This window comes from Arachis hypogaea, chromosome 19 (genome assembly GCF_003086295.3).
Source record: "Arachis hypogaea cultivar Tifrunner chromosome 19, arahy.Tifrunner.gnm2.J5K5, whole genome shotgun sequence".
NCBI classification, from domain to species: Eukaryota; Viridiplantae; Streptophyta; class Magnoliopsida; order Fabales; family Fabaceae; genus Arachis; species Arachis hypogaea.
The window spans coordinates 152,662,433-152,683,856 of NC_092054.1; the positions used below are offsets into that span (position 1 = coordinate 152,662,433).

At 28.0% G+C, this 21,424-nt stretch overlaps 1 protein-coding gene across 1 annotated transcript; it reads left to right on the plus strand.

Moving 5' to 3' along the window:
• Positions 1-4,469: 4,469 nt before the first annotated feature.
• Positions 4,470-9,035, plus strand: LOC112776195 (protein MAEA homolog). The gene is made up of 7 exons (XM_025820242.2): positions 4,470-4,954; positions 5,385-5,579; positions 5,901-6,023; positions 6,422-6,607; positions 8,038-8,171; positions 8,349-8,535; positions 8,633-9,035. Exons 1-7 carry the CDS (start codon positions 4,601-4,603, stop codon positions 8,732-8,734), a joined length of 1,281 nt encoding a protein of 426 aa, XP_025676027.1. The 5' UTR covers positions 4,470-4,600; the 3' UTR covers positions 8,735-9,035.
• Positions 9,036-21,424: the final 12,389 nt, after the last annotated feature.

A 21,424-nucleotide genomic window follows, 5' to 3' on the forward strand; every position in this document is an offset into this window, starting at 1 on the left:
GAGTTTAACTCAGCCTTCATGGCTTCTTCCCATTTTGGCTAATCATTCTTTTATCGACATTCTTCGATTGATCTTGATTCAAGATTCTTACTTTCATGCATGATATTTAATGCCACATTATATGCAAATATTTCATTGACAATTGTCTTATTTCGATCCCATTTTTCTCCTGTAAAAACATAATTTATCGAGATCTCATCATTTTCACAATTTTCAGGTACCTGAACGTCTTCTTCCTTTAAAACTATATCAGAATTTTGGACAACTGCAGGTGTCTTTACTATATCTTTTTCAACAGGAATAATATTTACCTCTTTTCTTTTTCAAAAATTTTTATCTTTGGAACCGACAGGCCTACCATGTTTCTAGTGTGAATTCGTTTTAGTGGCTATTTTTTCAATTGGGACATCAATTCGAATTGAGGCATTTTCCGCTGGTATATAAGATTTGATTATCCTTTTTGTATCAAAAAATGTATCAGGCAATTCATTTTCTATTCTTTGCAAATATATAATCTTTTGAACTTCTAGTTCACATTACCCTGATAGAAGATCTAAATACATCAAGAATGATGCATTTCAATTAAGTTCCTTTTTAGGAAGCTTATTCTCTCCCCCTAATGTTGGAAATTTTGATTCATCAAAATGACAATCTGCAAATCTAGCTTTAAATACATCCCCAATTTGTATCTCGAGATACCTCACTATAGATGGAGAATCATATTCAACATATATAACCAATTTTCTTAGGGTCCTATTTTGGTGCGAGAAGGTGGTGCAATGGGAACATATATCGCACACCCGAATATTCTTAAATGGAAAATATTTGACTGCTGGCCAAAAGCTAATTGCATATGAGAGAACTGATGGTAACTCGTTGGCCTCAAATGAATGAGTGCTGTGACATACAAAATAGCATGCCCCCAACTCGAGGTTGGGAGATTTGTTCTCATAAGTAAGGGTCTAACAATTAATTGGAGGCGTTTAATAAGTGATTCTGCTAACCCATTTTGTGTGTAAACATGAGCTGCTGGATGTTCAACACTCATTCTATTAGCCATACAATAAGCATCAAAGGCTTGGGAAGTAAATTCACCAGCATTATCAAGATGAATTGCTTTGATTGGATTTTCTGAAAAATTGTGTTTTTAATTGAATAATTTGAGCAAGTAATCTCATAAATACCAGGTTGCGAGAAGACAATAAGCACACATGTGACCATCTCAAAGATGCGTCTATTAGGACCATAAAATATCTAAAAGATCCACATGGTAGATGAATAGGTCCACATATATCACCTTGAACCATTTCTAAGAATTCAGGAGACACAAATCTAACATTTACTGGTGATGGCTTTAAAATTAACTTTCCCTGAAAACATGCATCACAACAAAATTCACTAAATTTAAGAATCTCCTGATTCTTTAGTGAATGTCCATGTGAGTTTTCAATAATCCGCGTCATGGTTGTTCCCAGATAACCCAATCGATCATGCCAAGTTATGAATTCATTTGGGCTAGTAAACTTCTGGTTTACAATGGCATGTGATTCAATTGTACTAATTTTGGTATAATATAACCCAAATGAAAGTGGGGGTAACTTTTCTACTATAACCTTTTTATTTAAATCATGAGTTGTGATACATAAGTACTCATGATTTTCCTCATTCATTATTTCAATATGATACCCATTTTGGCGAATATCTTGAAACTCAATAAGTTCCTTAGGGACTTAGTAGATAATAGTGTATTATTTATTATAAATTTTGTTCCTTCATGAAACAAAATTATAACTCTTCCAAAACCTTCTATCACATTGTCTGAGCCAATAGTAGTATTAACATATTTTTCTTTTGGCACAAGATGAGTAAAATATATATTACTTTTAAGAATGGTGTGCGGACTTGCACTATTTACAAGACAAATATCTTCACTATATGTTCTTGCCATTTTCTTCAAAGACAAATAATAATAATAAAATGAGTAGAAGTATATGCCCATAAAATTATTTTCTTGATTGAAAATATTTTTTTAAGAAATATAGTATATACTAAAAATTTTTATTACCTTGGCACATTCAGTAATTTTAAAATTCATAAATATTTTATTATACATCATACTTGAAATTCAGATGCATAGAAAATAAAACTTAACAAGAAGTTTCTTTACATTATTTATTTACACGAATACTTAACAATGCCACATATTAAACTATTCCATCACTGATCTAATGGCCAATATTTTCTTCAAAATTTTCAAAGAAATCAGATACATCATAATGAGTAGTGTAATTTTCAGCATCATTTGAAACAAAATTTGTTTCCTTTTCTTTATCATCATTTTTTAAAGATGTTTGATAAAGATCGATTAGGTGTCTTGGGGTACGACAGGTACGTGACCAATAACCATTTCCACCACAACAGAAATATTTATTCTCTGTTGATTTATTTTGTCCGATATTTCTTTCTTTATCTCACTTCTGGTGAGATCCTTTCTTATGAACATAATTCTTTTTCCTTCCATAATTTTTCTTGTTACTAAAATCTTGCCATTTAACTCTTTTGGGGTAATAAGTTGCCGCATTTGCTTCAGGAAATGGGGCAGCGCTAGCTGGGAGCGCTTCATGATTTTTTAAAAGCAATTCATTGTTACGTTTAGCAACAAGAAGATAAGAAATTAGCTCAGAATATTTTTTAAATCATTTTTCTCGATACTGCTGCTGCAGGATCACATTCGAGGCATGGAAGGTCGAGAAAATTTTCTCTAGCATATCATTATTAGTTATCTTTTTCCCACATAATTTCATTCGTGAGGTGATTCGAAACACTGTTGAATTATATTCATTTGTGGATTTAAAATCCTGTAGACACAAGTGCATCCATTCATATCGGGTTTGAGGAAGTATCACTGTCTTTTGATGATTATACATTTCTTCATGGTCTTTCTACAGATCTGCAGGATCTTTTAATGTGAGATATTCATTTTTCAATCATTCGTCAAGATGACGATGAAGAAAAATCATGGCTTTGGCTTTATCCTTTTGGGATGTATTATTTTCAGCCTTAATGGTATCACCAAAATCTATTGAATCAAGATGGATTTCAACATCTAGTATCCATGATAAATAGTTGTTTCTATATATATCAAGAGCATTAAATTCAAGATGAGAGAACTTCAACATAATGAAAATTTGTTACTTGAGTATTCCTAAAATTTGATCAGAGTCTCGTGCTGATAACGTATTGTAAAATAAATAAATAAGAAAGATATAAATATAAGATTGAGAAATATAAATATAAAATTATAGTATTAATGTTCACCAATATAATTATCTTAATATTATTGTTATTGATGTGTATGATGCCTCATATACATGTCCCTATTTATACATGTATGAGGATCTTATTTTCAACTTTCATTTAACTTCATTCTTTTTTGAAAATGGACATTCACGTTGATCTTTATCGCAATATTCTTTTAATTGTTTATTTATCGTAAATTTTGAATTTTAAATTTTAAATTTTAAAATAAAATTGTCTAATATTAACAAACTAGAAATTATTTAGTCGCCAAAAAAAAAAGCTAAAAGTTATTTCCATATTTTTTAATTTATATTTATATTAATTAATATTTGTGAGTAATTTGATAAAATTATTACAAATCTAAAACAGTTACCATTTTTACTTAAACTATAAACATTTGCTTATAATATGGGGAGTGCGTATTATTATTCCTTTATTTTATATTATTTACAAATTATTTTTAATAAAAATCTCTCTAATTGTCATAGAAAATAAAATAATAAAATTGACAAATAATTTAAAAAATCACGCAAAAAGAATGAATAATAATATCTTCTATTTTTTTTAAATATGGTCTTTTTTTTAGTCTTTTCCAATACTTTTTTTGTGTTATTTGAGAGTTTTAACAAAAAGTTGTTAAGAATTTGTAGAAAAATGAACGAGTGATTGATGAAACAAAACCTCTAGAGTAAAAATTGGAATTGAATTGTTTCATATAAATAAGGGAAATCAAATTCTCTTTTGAATTGTGTATTGTGATAGCGTAACAATGGCGATGGCGCACCGTGACATAGGGCTGTACATGAATTAGATAATATCCGCATATCTGCAGTAATTATTCGCATCCGATCTGAATTTTACGGATATTATTCGATCCGCAGAATCATCGGATCAAATTCGATTCGCATTATAATAGGATTGGATTGCGAATTTGGCCGTGATATCCTCGAATCCGATCTGCATATCCGCATATCTGTACCCGCATATCCGTACGTCTTATATAAATAACATAATTTAAGAAAGTAAACCCTAATATGATTTGAATTTTAGTATGTTATTTTATAAATTTTATAATATCTTATTTTTAATTTTTTATATTGTACTTTAACTTAGAATAATTTTTACTCATATGATATTATATTTAATAATATAAGATTATACATTTTTTATAATTAAGTACCGATTAAATTTTAATAAAACGAGATTTCTCTTTTTTCTTTAAAAAAAAAATAAATTGGGCTATCCACTTGAATCTGAGAATCGAGTTCCTTTTCCTTTCCCATTCCGTTCGTTGTTTCCAATGGAGATGGATTCCCTTTCCAACGGCAACAACACCACCGCCACGGCCGCAACCCCCGCAACTGTCACCCCCGACGCCGCCGCCGCTGCCGCCGCCGCCAGAGCCACCCCTACGCCCCCTCCCTCCTCCACCGGTCCCCAACTGACGGAGGCCCTGAAGCTAGAGCACCAGTTCCTGAGGGTCCCTTTTGAGCACTACAAGAAGACCATCCGCGCCAACCACCGCGCCGTCGAGAAGGAGGTGTCCGCCGTCATATCCGGCGTCACGGACGCTGCCTCCGCTGACTTCTCCCCCGATGACGCCGTCAACCACCTCAACTCCCTCGTCTCCCGCCTCCAAGGGCTCAAGAGGAAGGTATAACTCCTAGCCTAATTTTCCAATTCCAATTCTGAATTCGCGTGATTTGAGCAATTTTCTCCGTTTACTCGCTTCTTACGGTTGCGATGTTGGAAATTATTTGAGCCTTGGGTTCGTTTTGTTCAATCTTGATTGCACTGTCAAATGGTATTCAGAATGGAAAAATTAATGCCCAATCCATGTATCTTGAACTGAAGTTCAGTAAATAATTTGATTTGATACATTATGGAACTCACCGACTTTTATTTTATGGGATTTCTGTGAGTAGTTGTGATTCTTAGATTGCCTTCTGTTCGATTCGTTTACTTTCCCAGATTTTTCTCTCAAATGGTTTATATTGCATCCAATGTTCAGTGTTGCATAATTGGAAAGTTTTCATAGCCGTTTGTTAAGTTTCTAAAGACAGTCATTTATGGAATATGTTAAGCTGGAGGAAGGAAGTCGAGCTGAGAATTTGCAAGCACAGAAGTGTCGCGCACGTCTTGATCACTTAGAATCTGCTGATGGGGAAAATCTGTCAGAATGGAACAACACTCGCTTGAAGCGGATTCTCGTTGATTACATGTTGAGGATGTCATATTATGACACTGCGGTGAAACTTGCTGAATGCAGCAACATACAGGTAATCTTGCCATTTTTCAGTTGCAAAGAATATGGTGTGAGCCTGTGAGGAAATAATAATGAGTTTTTAATGGATTTGACAAAGATCTGCCTCTTTAACCTGGAAAGAGGAGTTTAATTTTCGCATAAGTTTAGGCAACTATCCTGTAAGACAGCCAGGTTATCATTTTTGGTTGCTGAATGCTGATGCAGTTCATTTGTAACGAATATGTGGTCATCTGTGAATGCTACAACATGCTGTTCCTTCAGGGTCTTCTGCATGTAGAGTACATAATTCAGTTCTAAGTTCTAACGGTAATCTTATTTTGTCTTTGTGCTTCAGGATCTTGTTGATATTGATGTATTCCAAGAAGCAAAAAAGGTTATTGAGGCATTGCAAAATAAAGATGTTGCACCTGCCCTAGCATGGTGTGCCGATAATAAATCAAGGCTGAAGAAATCAAAGGTTTATACTTCTGTTTGAGCTTAATGTTTGCCACAACATACATACAGCTTCAACCTTTAGATTTTTTATTTTTTTGGTTTCTAGGTCTGGGATATATGCTTTTCTTTTTATGACATTGAGAATAGACAATCGTCTAAGCCATACTCTTAGTGTACTAGGTATTTATCAAAATAGAAAATTCATATGTGCAGCTGTGGATGTGTATAAAGTTGGTTTAAGCTGGTTGAGAATTGGAATGTAAAAGAAAAACCCAAACTCGTATTAGGGAAGTTAGGCCCATTATCCTAATGCTACTAGGGTTGGTTTCTCATCTGGTGGAAGTTGTCAGTAACAAATGCATAATTAGGTTACTGCAGCATATTTAGTATTGCTAATTTAGTGTGTTTTAATTACAACAGAGCAAATTAGAGTTCCAGTTGAGACTTCAAGAATTCATAGAATTGGTGAGAGCTGAGAACAATATGCGAGCCATCACATATGCCAGGAAATATCTTGCGCCATGGGGTGCCACCCACATGAAAGAATTGCAGCGAGTCCTTGCAACACTGGCTTTTAAAAGAGATACTGAATGTGCCACATATAAGGTGAGGCTGCTTCGTGATTGAGTCTTTTGAGCATTATTGATATGGAACATATCTAACTAGTGGGGTTTACAGGAGCAAATTCAACAAAATTTAGTTTACACATGCATTTGCATTTTTTATTTTTCTAAATCGTATGAACCATATCTATATCGATAGTTGTTAGAATCACATGATTCACAATCCAAATTGTGCAATTTAATAAAAACCACCAATCTAGAGCTATTTGTATCAGGTACATTTTTTATTTCATTCATTCTGATTTGTTCTTCAGTGTTTGGGAATTTAAGAAGTCAATCTGAAATGGTTTATCTATATTAGGATTATGAGTTATGACTTATGACTTATGACTTATGACTTATGACTTATGGTCTTACTTAGAGCTCGTTTGGGAAGTAGCAGAAGCTACTTTTTTTTTTTTTTTTTTTTTTACTTTTGGATTATGAAAAATCACAATCTGCGTGTTTGGCACCATTTTAGAAAAAGCTTTTAACTTCCCAAAAAGTTAATTTGCAGCTTTTTGAAGAAGTAGAAATATATGACTTCTCTACTTTTCGATAAGTCATTCTACCATTTCAAAAAAAATTAATTTCAAAACAAAAAAAATCTACTTTCCTTTTTCACTCTGTGAAAAATACTACCCTTCACCACCATTTTCACGCAAGGTCTACTAGAAGCATTGGCCTTCCACCATAATTCCATCATCATTCTCATGCAATGTTCCAAACCTCACCATTTTCACGTAATGATTCATCTTATGGAAGTATTGATGATCTTCCACCACCATTTTCAGACAATATTGCATTTGAACAACCTACTGCATATATTCTTTCTAAGTATTTTTTTTTATCATTTTATCACTTTATTTTTTATTATTAAGTTTGTATTTAACTGTGGTATGAAATTTCAGTTTTAATTTTATTTTTTTCATGTGATTTTATAGCTTGCTATTATTTTTATAGTTAATTATAGCAAATTCTTGACCTCAATAAAAGAGAAGAGAGTTCTAATAGGAGTAAAAAAAATAAAAAACAGCAACAAAATATACATTGACACACATTTTATATTTATTTTTTATTTTCACCTACCATATCATACATAATATTAGTGATTAGGTTATGTAAAATCAACATTCAATATTGGAAAGTATTTGTTATCATCGTTATTTTAATATTCATTCTCTTCTGTAAAAAAAATTTATTTTTTGAGTTATTTATCCAAACGCTACAACTTTAAAATAAGTACTTTTATAACTAAATATCCAAACACAAAATAACTTATTTATAAGCTGCTATTAATAAAAGTCCTTATGTTGTAAGCTCTTTTTTCAAAAGAACTTATTTAAGTTATTTACCCAAAGTGGGCCTTATTACATGACTTATATTGGTAGTGTGGTACTTATAGGGTTCACTATTTTGCATAATACTTTACAGGTCTTATTTGAAGCTAAGCAATGGGATTTTCTAGTGGACCAATTCAAGCAGGAGTTCTGCAAGTTATACGGCATGACAATGGAGCCTCTGCTCAATATCTATCTGCAAGCTGGCCTTTCTGCCCTTAAGACTCCGTATCCATTAACAACTCGTAAAATCAATTTAGTTGATTGCCTAATTCTTTAACTACTTTATCTTAGCTTAACATGCATTTATTCTGTTAAAAATAAAAAATAGAAGATCGAAGTATTTATGCATTGTCATGGACTCACAACTAACTCTATTGAGACATGTCCCTTGACTTTATAAAGATATTGTTACAAGGATGATTGCACGAAAGAGGACCCTCTGTCACAGGAAGCTTTTCGAACAATTGCCATGCCGTTACCATATTCGAAGCAGCATCATTCAAAGCTTGTTTGCTATATAACTAAGGAGCTAATGGACACTGAGAATCCTCCTCAAGTGTTGCCCAATGGATATGTTTATAGCACTAAGGTCCCTGATATCCTAGATTTTCGGTATAAAAGCTAGCATGTTTGCCTGCTATATTTTTATTTATTGATTCTTTGTTATTTGTTTGCTGTTCTTTCAGGCTCTTGAAGAGATGGCTAAGAAGAATGATGGTAGAATCACTTGCCCAAGGACAGGATCACAATACAACTATACGGACCTCGTCAAGGCATACATTTCATAATTCTCTCTTATTTAAAATAAACCTTGTCAATGATTGCAAATGTCAATGCTGCCATTGCCTTTAAGCCACCGTGGCTGTGTAATTGGAAATCTTTCGGAAATTCATCAAATGGGATTTATTAGTCCATACGTTGTGTTGTGTTCCATTTAATCATGTACATATGTAAAAGTAAGATTTTTTTTTACTTTTTTAGTGTCACTGAGATTTGACCTTGGACTGTTGCATAGGGGTTTTTTCACTCAACTGCCAACCTTTTAAAACTATTTATTTCACCTAATTAAATTGCTATCCTTTTGAAACATATTATTCAATTGTCACGGTAGCAACTGGTTTCCACCTGATATTTGTCGATTTAAAGGATGGAGAGCAGCTTAATTGTCATTAGATTAGATTATTTCTTGTTAATATTATGTTTTTTTTTTAAATATATTACATAACTATATATATTTCTTAATTAATATATATAACCTAAAAAATTTAATAAAATATTATTTTTATATTTATTTAATTTTATTTTTATTTTATATTTATTTGTTTTTAAATTAATTAATTTTTAATTGTATAAAATTATTAAAATAAATATTAAGTTTTAGGGTAAAAAACACATATATGTTAATGGGAGATTGATATTACATAAATCAGCCAAACAAGAATCTCATTCATCAATCAACCAGAGTACACTATAATGTAATTCGAATCAACTAAATTCGAATTATATTTCTTCGTAATTCGAATCAACCTAGATCGAATTATGACCAACCCAAGCTTACAAGTAGTTCGAATCAAGTAGGGTCGAATTAGACAACCCTAATTCGAATTACATGCATCACGTGACAAGGGGAAGTTCGAATCATAGATTCGAATTATTCCCTTTTCGTAACAAATTTTAATAAATTTTTTTAATGAATTTATTTAAATTATACTACAAAAAATATTTTATTCTATACAAAATAATTTTAAAAAATATTTTTTAAATTATTTTGCATACAATAAAATATTTTTTTGTGGTATAATTTAAATAAATTTATTAAAAAATATTCATGAGCTATCAAGAATGGGTAGAAGAGTATTGTATAAAATTCGAATTGCTCACCGTATAATTTGAATAAGGGTTGGTTTGGTAAATCTTTTACTTTTTAAGAGTAGCTTATGAAAGCTGTCTTTTAAAAGACGACTTTTTAAAAGCTACAGCACTTGCGTTTGGTAAAATCACATTAAAATAGTTTTTAATAAGCACAAGTACTATAATTGTGTTTGGTAAAACAGTTTTTAAAAATTAAAAAAAATTATAATAAACATATTTATAACGAAGAATAATATTTTTTTTCAAATTTTAGAGACCAATAATTTAAATATTTATTTGATTTACTCTATATTAATATAAATAGAGTTATCATTAGTCAATAATAAAACTTGTACTGATACGTCTATTACCCATTTATATATATTGACTCACTTATACAAATCACAAAAAATGAGACACATATCTCAAGTAAAATTATATGAAGATTGTGTTAGAATTTGTGAAGGTTAGGTTGAGAAATTAGAAATATATGAGGATTCCAATGGCAATATAATGAGAGGAAATATGTGTGGAAAAATAAATAAAATATATTTTTAATTATTTTGTATGGAATAAAATATTTTTTTTAATTTCTAAATTATTATTGACTATGTAGAAGACTTTATTTAAAATTTGAGTACATGCATGTATTTACCTAAATTTGTATGGAATTCGAATTGATAGCTCATTCATATTTTAAAGAAGTCTCGTAATTAAATATTTTGTTAGCTTTTTTTTAATGCATGAAATAAAATATATATTTTTTTATTTTTAAATTATTTTTTTTTTAATAAATTTTTTTAATAAATTATTAATTTTTTTAATAAATCAGGATGTAATTTAAATTAGGTTGATTCGAATTAGTGTGTGTGCGTGTGTGTATAATTCGAATCAATATGATTCAAATGATATGTAAATGAAGTTCGAATTGAGTAAATTCGAACTATATAAAAATAACTATTGATAGATTCATAAAGCAATTTTTTATTTAGCTTATTTGTATAAATTTTTTTTTCTCTTGATTTAATACAGTGATTTGGCCTAAGTTTTATTAAACATCTATAAATATTTGTGATATGGAATAAGGTTCGACAAAGTTAAAATTCAATTCAGCTCCATCCATTTCAACTCCTATTGCACTGCACTCGATTTTTGTTTGAGTGTGCTTGTACAAATAAGGATTTAAATTCTCTAAATTTTAAATTTTATTTTAAAAAATAAAACATGATCTTTATTATTTATTTTATTTTATAGATAAAATTAAAAAAAATACGAAAAAAAAATTATTTAAGAGGTGAGAGATTACATTTTATTTTCTAAAATAAAAATAAAAAATTTAAAAAATCTAAATTCTACAAGTAAACTCTCCTTTTTTTCATCTATAGTTCACTTCGCTTGCCTGCTGCTGTTGTACATATTTTTCTTTTGATGTTTTATTTTTTATTCTTCTTTTATAATTTGTCAACCCATTTTTTCAACTCGTATAATTTTCTATTCCTTTTAAAAATAAATAATATTTTTCCAAAAAAATTTTGTATTTTGTTATTATTAAAAGAAAATAACTTTCTTCTTTTTCTTCGCAAGCGTGTAATATGGAATGAGTAAAAATTGTCTTGTTTTCACAGACACCTAATGTGAAAATTCACTTTTTTAGTTTTATTTTTTTTATTTATAAAATAATATATTTCTATATTCGAATTTATTTTGGTACATAATTTTTATATAATTTAATATTTATAATTTCATGTATATATTAAATATAGTTGAAAAAAAATGAAAAAAGAAGAAAAAAAACTTTGCCTTCCTCCGTTTCTCGCAATTAAAAATAATATCAATCATCATAAATAAAATATGATAACGAAAAAAATTAAATTTAAGATCTAGCATATAATTATAAGATAGCTCACACTTTATATTTTGATTTTGAAGTTACAGAAAATTGGAGATGACGATGGACCTGTTTTCTAAAAAAACCTTATTTCATTAGTGGAAAATCACATGCGCTCTAACAAAAAGCTGATAATTAAAAATTATTAAATGATAATTTAATAAAAAATATTAAATTATCTAAAAAATTTTAGCTATCAACTTCTTACATATTTCATACTTTATATATGGCGGAAACTCATGTGAAGTCGACTTTCATTGTTATGCCGTATAACTTGCAGAAAGTCCACTTCACTCGAGTTTTCACCTCTATATATATTCCTAGATTATTCTACTTCATCCACAATTATCGTTTCGCCATGTCTTGGTAAGCACCCATTTTTCCTTGTCATAACTTTTGTACAAACCATCTTCTCTGACGGACCAATGAACGGCGTCATGGCCACCGTCAACGGCAGGATCATACTGATAAAATATGACACACAAAACATCAAAATATATCAAACCCGTTTGCCTTTGACGGTCGCTATATCGTTGGACAAGTACGCCGGATACCAACAGAGTCCTCTTATCTTCGAGATTGAAGAACATAAACACTGCTATATTTTTATCGTATACCTCGTTGATAAACGTCAGAAGAACATCGTTATCCGATGCTTTTATTGCAGTTGAGTTTGATTCAATAAGGTTTTTTCTAGCATTTGTATACGGTGATGATGCTGATGAAGTTGTAGTGAGACACCCTACAACAAGAACAAGAGAAAGTAGTAAGAGGGATGCATGAAATGGCATAGACATGGCTCTTCACTAAAATGTGATGTGTCATATTAACTTGAAGTGATGAGTATATATAGAGAAATTTTATAGACTATCAAAAAATAAACGTATCTTTATGCCGTAAATCTCTCATATAACATAAATCAATATCAATCAATATATTCTTTGAATTTAATGTGGTTTAGTGTTTATTTAGAAGTACAGCTGTATAGTCTTTGAAAGAATTCAAAGTAGAAATTGGTTGAATTAATTAGTAATTGTTGATTTTGTTTGGTTTCGTTGTATTATGCAGTAAATTTTTGCGAGATTTGAATTGAATTCATAAATTCATTCAGAAATAAAAGTAACGTTTACTCTATTTCTCTAGTCAACGTTAGAATTTAATTTACTTTCTGTATTTTGTTACTAAATTAGGTAGATGAAAATTTTCTATTGTTCAATTTATATTTTTGTAAATATTTTCAAACCTTTTCTTTACTAAATTATTTTTTTGAAAGAATTCAAAATAGAGATCGGTTGAATTAATTAATAATAATTTTTAAGAGTTTAATTTTGATACACTGACATTATAAAATCTGCAATTATAATCTTTCTCTTAAATGATCATTTACGCAATTAATATAAAAAATAATTATTTCTACTAATATAATATTATTTGATACACATATAAAATGATTTTATATCCGTTCATCAAAATTAAATTCAATTTTTAAATATAATTTATTGTAAAATAATATAATGTGATCATGATTTTTACTTATTATTTTCGTACTACTGGCAGCAAAAATAAAGAAGATTCTTTTTCCATTTTTCTGAGCTATATCCCTGCCAAATCGGGAAGAGAGAGAAATTAAATTTTGTTATTTAATTGGAATGATAGTAATTGGTTTTTCCTTTTTTTTTAATGTCACTTCTATTTTTTATGATAAAGTACTATGTTAGACCATAATATTTATGTTTAATTTTAATTTTATTTTTAATATTTAAAATATTTTATTTTATCATATTTTAGTCAATTAGTCATAATTAATTTTTTTTAAATATTTTTTTGTACTTTTTTTTTGTTTTTTATTGTGACACATCTATTCTTAAATTATTAGAACCACCAATTATGATTATTACAATTTTCACTTTTTTCATTACCTAAAAGAAAATCATAATGACAAAAAATATATTTTTAAAATAAAAAATTTTAATTTTAACTAAAAGATTAAAATAGAATGAAATAAAATGTTAAAAAAATAATATTTTAAATATTAAAGATGAAATAAGAAATTAATCCAAATATTAAAATAGGACTGCACATGAATCGGATCAGATTCGTAGATTTGCGGTGTTTTATTTGGATCCAATAAAAAAATTACGAATAAGATCTGATCCGCAAAGTTATCGAATTATATCTGATCCGCAAAACTATCGGATCGCATCTGATCGCATCTGCATACTAAAAGGATCGGATCGTGGGTTTGAGATGGATACCCACGAATCTGATATGAAAATTCGCATATCCGCAATAAATAAATAAATATAATATATACTTAAAATATAGGTGAAAAATCAGGTGTAGTTAACTTCACATGAAATTGATAATTGAGAGTCGTTAGATAATTTAATTGATTTGACTAAATTTTTATCTAACGGCTCTCAATTATCAACTTCACGTGAAGTTGACTGCACCTGGAGTTTCCACCTAAAATATAATATAGCTAAGAATTAAGAAACTCTAACTCCCTTTGTATTTCGACGCTACTATCACATCCCAATCTCATCTCACTCCCTCTCCAAGTCACTGACTCACAATCATCGAACACTGCCATCATCCTCATTCATGCTATGCACCGCCACACCGGAGGTTACTCGCCGCTGATGTTCCTCAGTCGCGCTTTTCCCTTCCTCGTCCCTCTCATCCCTTTCTCGCATTACAAGAAAAACGTTGAGTACCGTCGAATTTATTAGCGGAAACTACGTTAAATTCGTAAAGGTTTTTTAATTATCAGCGGATTCTGTTTTTCGATGGTAAATCTGTTAGTAATTTTTGGAGGAAAAATAAATTAAATTGCCGTGTCCTTTACCATTGGTAATTTGACTGTAAATTCAACGATAAAGGCAGCGTAAATTCAAATAACGAACCCCTTTCCCTCATTTGAACCCTCACCACCATGGCACCATCCCCCCCCCTCTCTTTCTCTCTCTCATTCCCACCGCCGTCAAGACCACCGTCGTCACCACCCCGTCTTCGCCGCTGTTAACTCCTACTGCCGATACCTCCTTTTTCTCCTTCTTTTCCTCCCTCTCAGCGCTGCCGCGGTCCTTTCTTCCTTCTCCTTTCGGCCTTCTCAGCCAATAGCCTGCAATTCCATGCTCCAGCGGCTCACGATTATTACCTTCTTATATGTTTTGTTTTAGACTATACTCCTCCTATTTATACACGTACAGAGTTCACATTTTTAATAAGCTTCATTAATATTCAATTCAACTTTAAAAATTTTGCACTATCCACCATTAAAAATTTGAACCTCTCAAATAATTTTAATAATTTTAATTAGAAGAATAAATCATGAATATTTAATTAATGCACATCCATATTACAATGGAAAAATTTTCTTCTTTATTTTTGCTTGCGTGTAGTACGAAAATGAGTAAATATTTTGTCTTGTTTTGATAGATACTTACTACAAAAATGCACTTTTTCATTATTTTTATTTTTTATTATAAAAACACAACTAAATACATAAAATGATATATTTTTACATTCGTATTTATTTTGGTAAATAAGTTTGTTTATTTAATTTAGCCTTCATAACTAGTATTTTCATTCGTAATAATATTACGAAAATATAAATTTTTTAAAATTATGTTCTACTTTGTTTTGACATTGTAAATTATGCATGGCAAAAAGATTTATAAAATGAAACTACTTTTATGAAAAAAGTCATAGGTTGACAAAAGTCTCTGACCAAGAAAATCAAGGTATCTGTAGATAAAAAATCAAATAATAAGATTTTTAGTTATTATTTTTATATAAAAAGTCTAATTTTTATTAATAATTAATTTTAACATTTGTTATCTAAAATTTAAAATAATTTAATGTATATACTTTTACATTTAATTAGGTGTTAACTGTTAAGACTGTTGCACAAGTAGAAATAATTTATTTTTATACTTACTATTTAAAAATAATATTTTTTCTCTCTATGTATATAAAAATATAATTAGATATTAGCATAAAAAAATTATATTGGTAGTTATAAAATTAACTCAAATTAATTTTTTTAAAACAATTAAATCTTGATTCTAACTTTTAATTATAACATTAGTATTCTCTCTAAATTATATGTAATAAATATTTGAAAGAGGAGAATGAAAATATAGATTAAAAAGATAAGCGGTAAAAATTTAAAATTAAATAAAAAACTAAAAAATTATGTATATAATAGTAATAATAATAATATTTTTTATTTAAATTATATTATTTTGTTAAATTTATTTTCTATAGAAGAGAAAGATAAAAAAAATAGAGAATGAAAGAAAAGAGAGAGAAAGATAAAGATGAAGAATGAGAGTGAGAGTGAGAATTTATTAATTTTGGAAGAAAAAATTTAAATTTTACATGCACGTTAATCAAACAATAAGAATTACAATAAATCAATGTTCAAATACAAAAATTATAATATATAACCATATCTTAGTTTGAATTTTAAAACTTGAACACTAAACGATAATTTTTTGTTTATAAAAAGCATAACAATAGTAAATAATAAAGTGCTGATATTGTTACTTCTTAAATTACCTGTATTCTCAGCAACATCGAATATGGCTGGGTATTTAATTTGCACATAATCATCTAATATAGTCGTGTTTTTAGTAATATCCTCAACTTCTTCAAAAATTTTTGAAAAATTTATAGTCAATTCCTTCAAGAATGTTTTTCTTTGTATCAGGTGTCTTTCTTTTTCAGCTATGCACACTTCTTCTAATTCTTTAGTATCTAAATTTGAATTAGATGTACTTGCTCCTGTAATCATTAGAGATAATATACATCAAGTACTTTATATTATAAAAAAAATGAATATTTGTTAAATGTTTGAATCAGTTGAATTATGAATATATATTATGAAAGTAGTATTAAAGATAAAAGAAGTAAAATTTTAGCTTTGTGATAATTACAATCTATCATGCTTATCTTACCATGTCTCTTTTGAAGTAGCATAGTCTTCCTATTCAGTCTTGCATCGCTTTGCAATCTAATTCGATTTGTGTACTCCAATGAATCTATAATAATTATTTAGCATATACCAAAGATTGTTTTTAATAGACCAATTGAAAAGTTAAATGTTTGGTCTTTAAGTAATAAAATCATATTATATGCTGGCTTTGTAATTGATCGATATTGTTTGATGTTTATTGAAGATGTTGCTGACTTGTCAGATGACATGGGCTATCATATGCTTCACGTGTGATACCCGAATTACTAATATCACTAATATTGGAACATCATTATTTTTCATCTACAGAGTGTAGATTAGTAATTGGAGACCTTGATCGATATGGTGTTGGGTTATTACCTAATAAGATAACTCGAGATATTAGCTTTGAACATATTTTCTGTTAAAGTTTATAATTGAATAAATAGTAGAAAAATCAAAATACATAAAGTGCATGTACATTAACATAAGCAAGTTCCAAAAAAAATCATCCAAAAATAAATATGTATTAATGCTATTTATAATGTTCGACAACACCGATTGAAAATGCACACCATTAGAACTATCACTCGAATTTCCTGTAATTTTTTCATAAACAAATTTATTAACATATTACGAAGACAATGCAAATTAATAATTTATTACTTGTCAATAGCTAAATAATATATAGAAAATATTGTATTTTATGAGCTTTCATTTGGCCAAAATACTAATGACATGTTATTTATTTTGTATACCCAATAAAAACTAAATATATAGAAATGACATACTTAAAAATACCAAATAAAAAAATATATTATTCTAACCTAAAAACAAAAATGATAAAATAATCAATTTATTTTTTTATATGAAATCTACTTTAAATTGTGCTTCGCTTTGTATTTTCTTTGTCTTTTAATATCAATTTTCTCTTCAATATAATCTTGCTTCTCTTTGGACTTCTTGCATCTTTCAATATATACCTAAAAATATTAAATAAATAAATTTTTTAACCAATTAAAAATATATATACATTATACATAATACATTTTTATTATCAAATTTTTTATATTATTAAAAAAAATAAAGTAGTACACATATGACAGCGTTTGTTTTTGGTATACATGTCCATCAAAACATAGACACAGGAGTACACAGGAGTACATGTATGGTGTTTGTTTATTGAGATAAAAATGATGAAAGACATAGTCATACACAAACACCCATTAAAAACATGTATTTTGTGTCTCTCTAAAATAAAATGCTGAAACACTAATTTTTAACTTGAGACACTAATTTTTTTATAATTTTTCTCATGTCTAACTTACCAAATAGAATATGAAATTAGTGTCTTCTTATGTCTATGTAAAATCACACAGGTTTTATTTTCAATGGCTGCTTTAATTTCTTTTTTATTCTCATTTATTTAGTTACTTAAACATATTTTACGGAAAATAATATATATTTTTCTACAAAAGTATCTTTTTTCAAAAAAAATATAAGTTTAATCTCACGATCAATAAATTCAACTTATAGTTAAAATCTTTTTTTTTTCATTTCCTTAAATAAAGAGATTGAAAATGAATAACTTATAAGTAAAAAGAGAGAAAAAGATGAAAGTACCTCTATTGTTGTACTGGGATAATCTAAAAAATAACAATGTAAAAGAAGTAAATAGAAAAAAATTATAAATGTGACAAATAAAAAAATTTAAATTTAAAAATCAAAACGGTTAAGAAGCCACTTAATTAGGAATTAGTATTAAAATTTTAAATTTCAAATTTTTAAATAAAGTTTCCTAATTAGCTAGTATAAATTTAAAATTTTTAAATAAACTTTTTTAATTAAACGTTTGCTATTCATTAAGAAAATAGGAATTTGTTAATTTAAAAATAATTTTTATTAGTTTCGTCATAAATAGTATCAATCCTATTATTTATCGATAAAAATAAATAAAATTAAATACAATCTAAAAATTAATAACCTTATAAATTATGTAAATTTAGAAAAAAATACTTAAAAAAAGAGAAAAAGATGAAAGTACTTCTACAATCTAAAAGATAATAATAAAAATTTATAAATATGGCAAGTAAAAAATTTAAATTTAAAAATCAAAATGGTTAAAAACTTAATTAGAAATTAGTATTAGAAATTCAAATTTAAAATTTTTAAATAAAATTTCCTAATTAGCTAATATAAATTTTAAATTTTTAAATAAATTTTTCTAATAAAACGTCCGTTGTCCCTTGTCCGTTGTCCATTAGAAATATAGAAATTTGTAAATTTAAAAATGATTTTTTTTAGTTTCATCATAAACAGTATTAACTTTATTATACTTTTTCTAAAATTTAAATAGTATTATATTTTTTTAAAATAGTATAAATAACTTCACATCTTAATAAGACTGATAATTCTATTTACAAATAACTTCAATTTATATTTAAAAAAATTCTAAATTCCAAACATAAAAATCGAAAAGAACCAAAAGAAAAATAACATCTCAAGAAAAGACAATGTTTCCACCAAAACAAACATATGCTTGGCATTATTCTATTAGATAGACTCTAAAAGGGATTCCAAAACATGTGCATCCAAATTCTCAAGTTTCTTTCTCAATCTTGATCTTCTTGCAAGTTGAGGTATCTCCTTCCACCTTCGAATCTTCCGACTCCGAGGATAGTCGCTTAGTTGGTGTAATAGCATTTTCCAACAATTCGGATTCATCATTGGCCGCAACTTCATTGGAATTCAAGCAACAAATTCTGTACAAAAAACCACGTTAAATTAAAGACTTCTTTCTAACCTTTGATTTTATCTCACTAATATTTTTTTAATAAAATTAAGATCTAATTTTGAGAGAACAAACAAAAAAAAATTATTTTTTGAACAAATACCTTAGCACCTTCTACTTTCTCCCCTTCAATGATTGAGGATGTCTTTGAAATTGGAAGCAAACCACCGATGTAGTCAACATCCTAAAATTATAATTAATTATTATTTATAAATTAGATACTACTAATGACCAAGAAAGCAAAAAATAAATTAATTTTTAATAGAAAGTACACTTATATATACTCATAATTTGAATAGGGTGAGCCTCTTTGAATTTATTTATGAGGTTCACATTATCTGTCATCTTCTTAACTTTATAAGAAGGTGAAAAATGTGGATTATCAGATATTTGAACTTCAACGATGAAGAGAAAGATCTTATCAATTAGGTTGAGCAAAAGTGTAGGTGTATCCGATAGATCTCCTTTCTGCAGGGTATTACATAATATAGTAATAATAAATAATATAAAAAGTACCAATAAAAATATCTTCACTAATGCTTTTAGAAATAAATATTGGTTAGATCTTACCAATAGGAGTGGATCAAGTATCTCTACACAGCTCTTTCCCAAAACTTGTTTTGCCTCCTTGTCAAAGACTACATAACATGCATAGTCAGAATCGTCAATGACATCAAGCTTTATTCGATACCTACTTAAAAAAGAAAATAACATAAAAAAAAATTAAATATAGACTTATTCAATATCTAATCTAATGTACATAGACTTTAATTTAAAAAAATAAATAAATAACCTTGGAGTCATGGATAAAAGGATATTAGTAGAAAACTTGCGTCTTCATCGAGCCAAACCATCTTAATTGAGTATGGCAATGAAGAATTTTCGTAACTTGATAGTGTCCATGACCGTATCACTCGTATACGTACACACAAATTGTCGATTGTAGGATTGATGTCAGCAATTTTGTGAATACCAGCCATTGGAATAAGTAGGGAGATTTTGGATATATGTAAAAAAAGGGATTGATGTACTTTAAATTGTGGTGCTTTACATCTCTCATAACTTATCCTTTTATAGTTGCATCATAACTAAATTTTTTTAAATTTGGTTGACTTCAATTTAAAATTTAAAAATAAAAACCTAAATAAATAATAATTTAAAAATTCTAAACTAACGTAAATCTTTATTTATAGTAATATTAGTATGTAACAACCGAAGAATAATTAACGTAAATTTTTTTAAAACTCTAAATTTCTTTAAAAGAATTTATGTAGCTGCCATTTAAAAAAAAAATCAACAAAATTTTAAAAAATAATTCTAAAAAGAATTAACAGATTTTAAAAAAATAGTGTTAAAATATAAAAAAGAACTATCTAAGTAAAATCTAAATAAAATTTAAAAAATAACAACTTAAATAAAATAATTTGAAATTTAAAAAATAACAACTTAAGTAAAACAACCCAAACAAATAAAACAATTTAAAATTTAAAAAATAACAACCTAAGTAAAACAACCCAAACTTAAAATTTGAAAATAACAACCTAAGCAAATAATAATTTATAATTTATAAATATAAATCCAAAAATTTCTAGTGACGACACGTAAGCAAAAAAACTCCCAGACTCAACGTATGAGCGCCACGTCAGCAAATGAGCTTCCCATTTGTATACTACTAGTATTAAACCCGTGCGATGCACGGGCTTATATTTAAATTTGATAAGTTAAATTAAAAATAATATTTTATAACTATATATTTTTTAAATTTAGTATAACACTATCATCGTCGTTATATAATAAACGTGTTAAATATGTTGTTTTATCTTTATTCAAAGTAAAATATAAATAGAAGAGTTTGAAGTTTATAATATTCTTGAACCATAAAGAGGGAGACATAAAAAAATAAGAACATATATAACTGTAATAATAGCATGGTAATTTTACCCTAAATTTTATATCAAAAAGCTAATAAAAATTTATCGACAACCTAG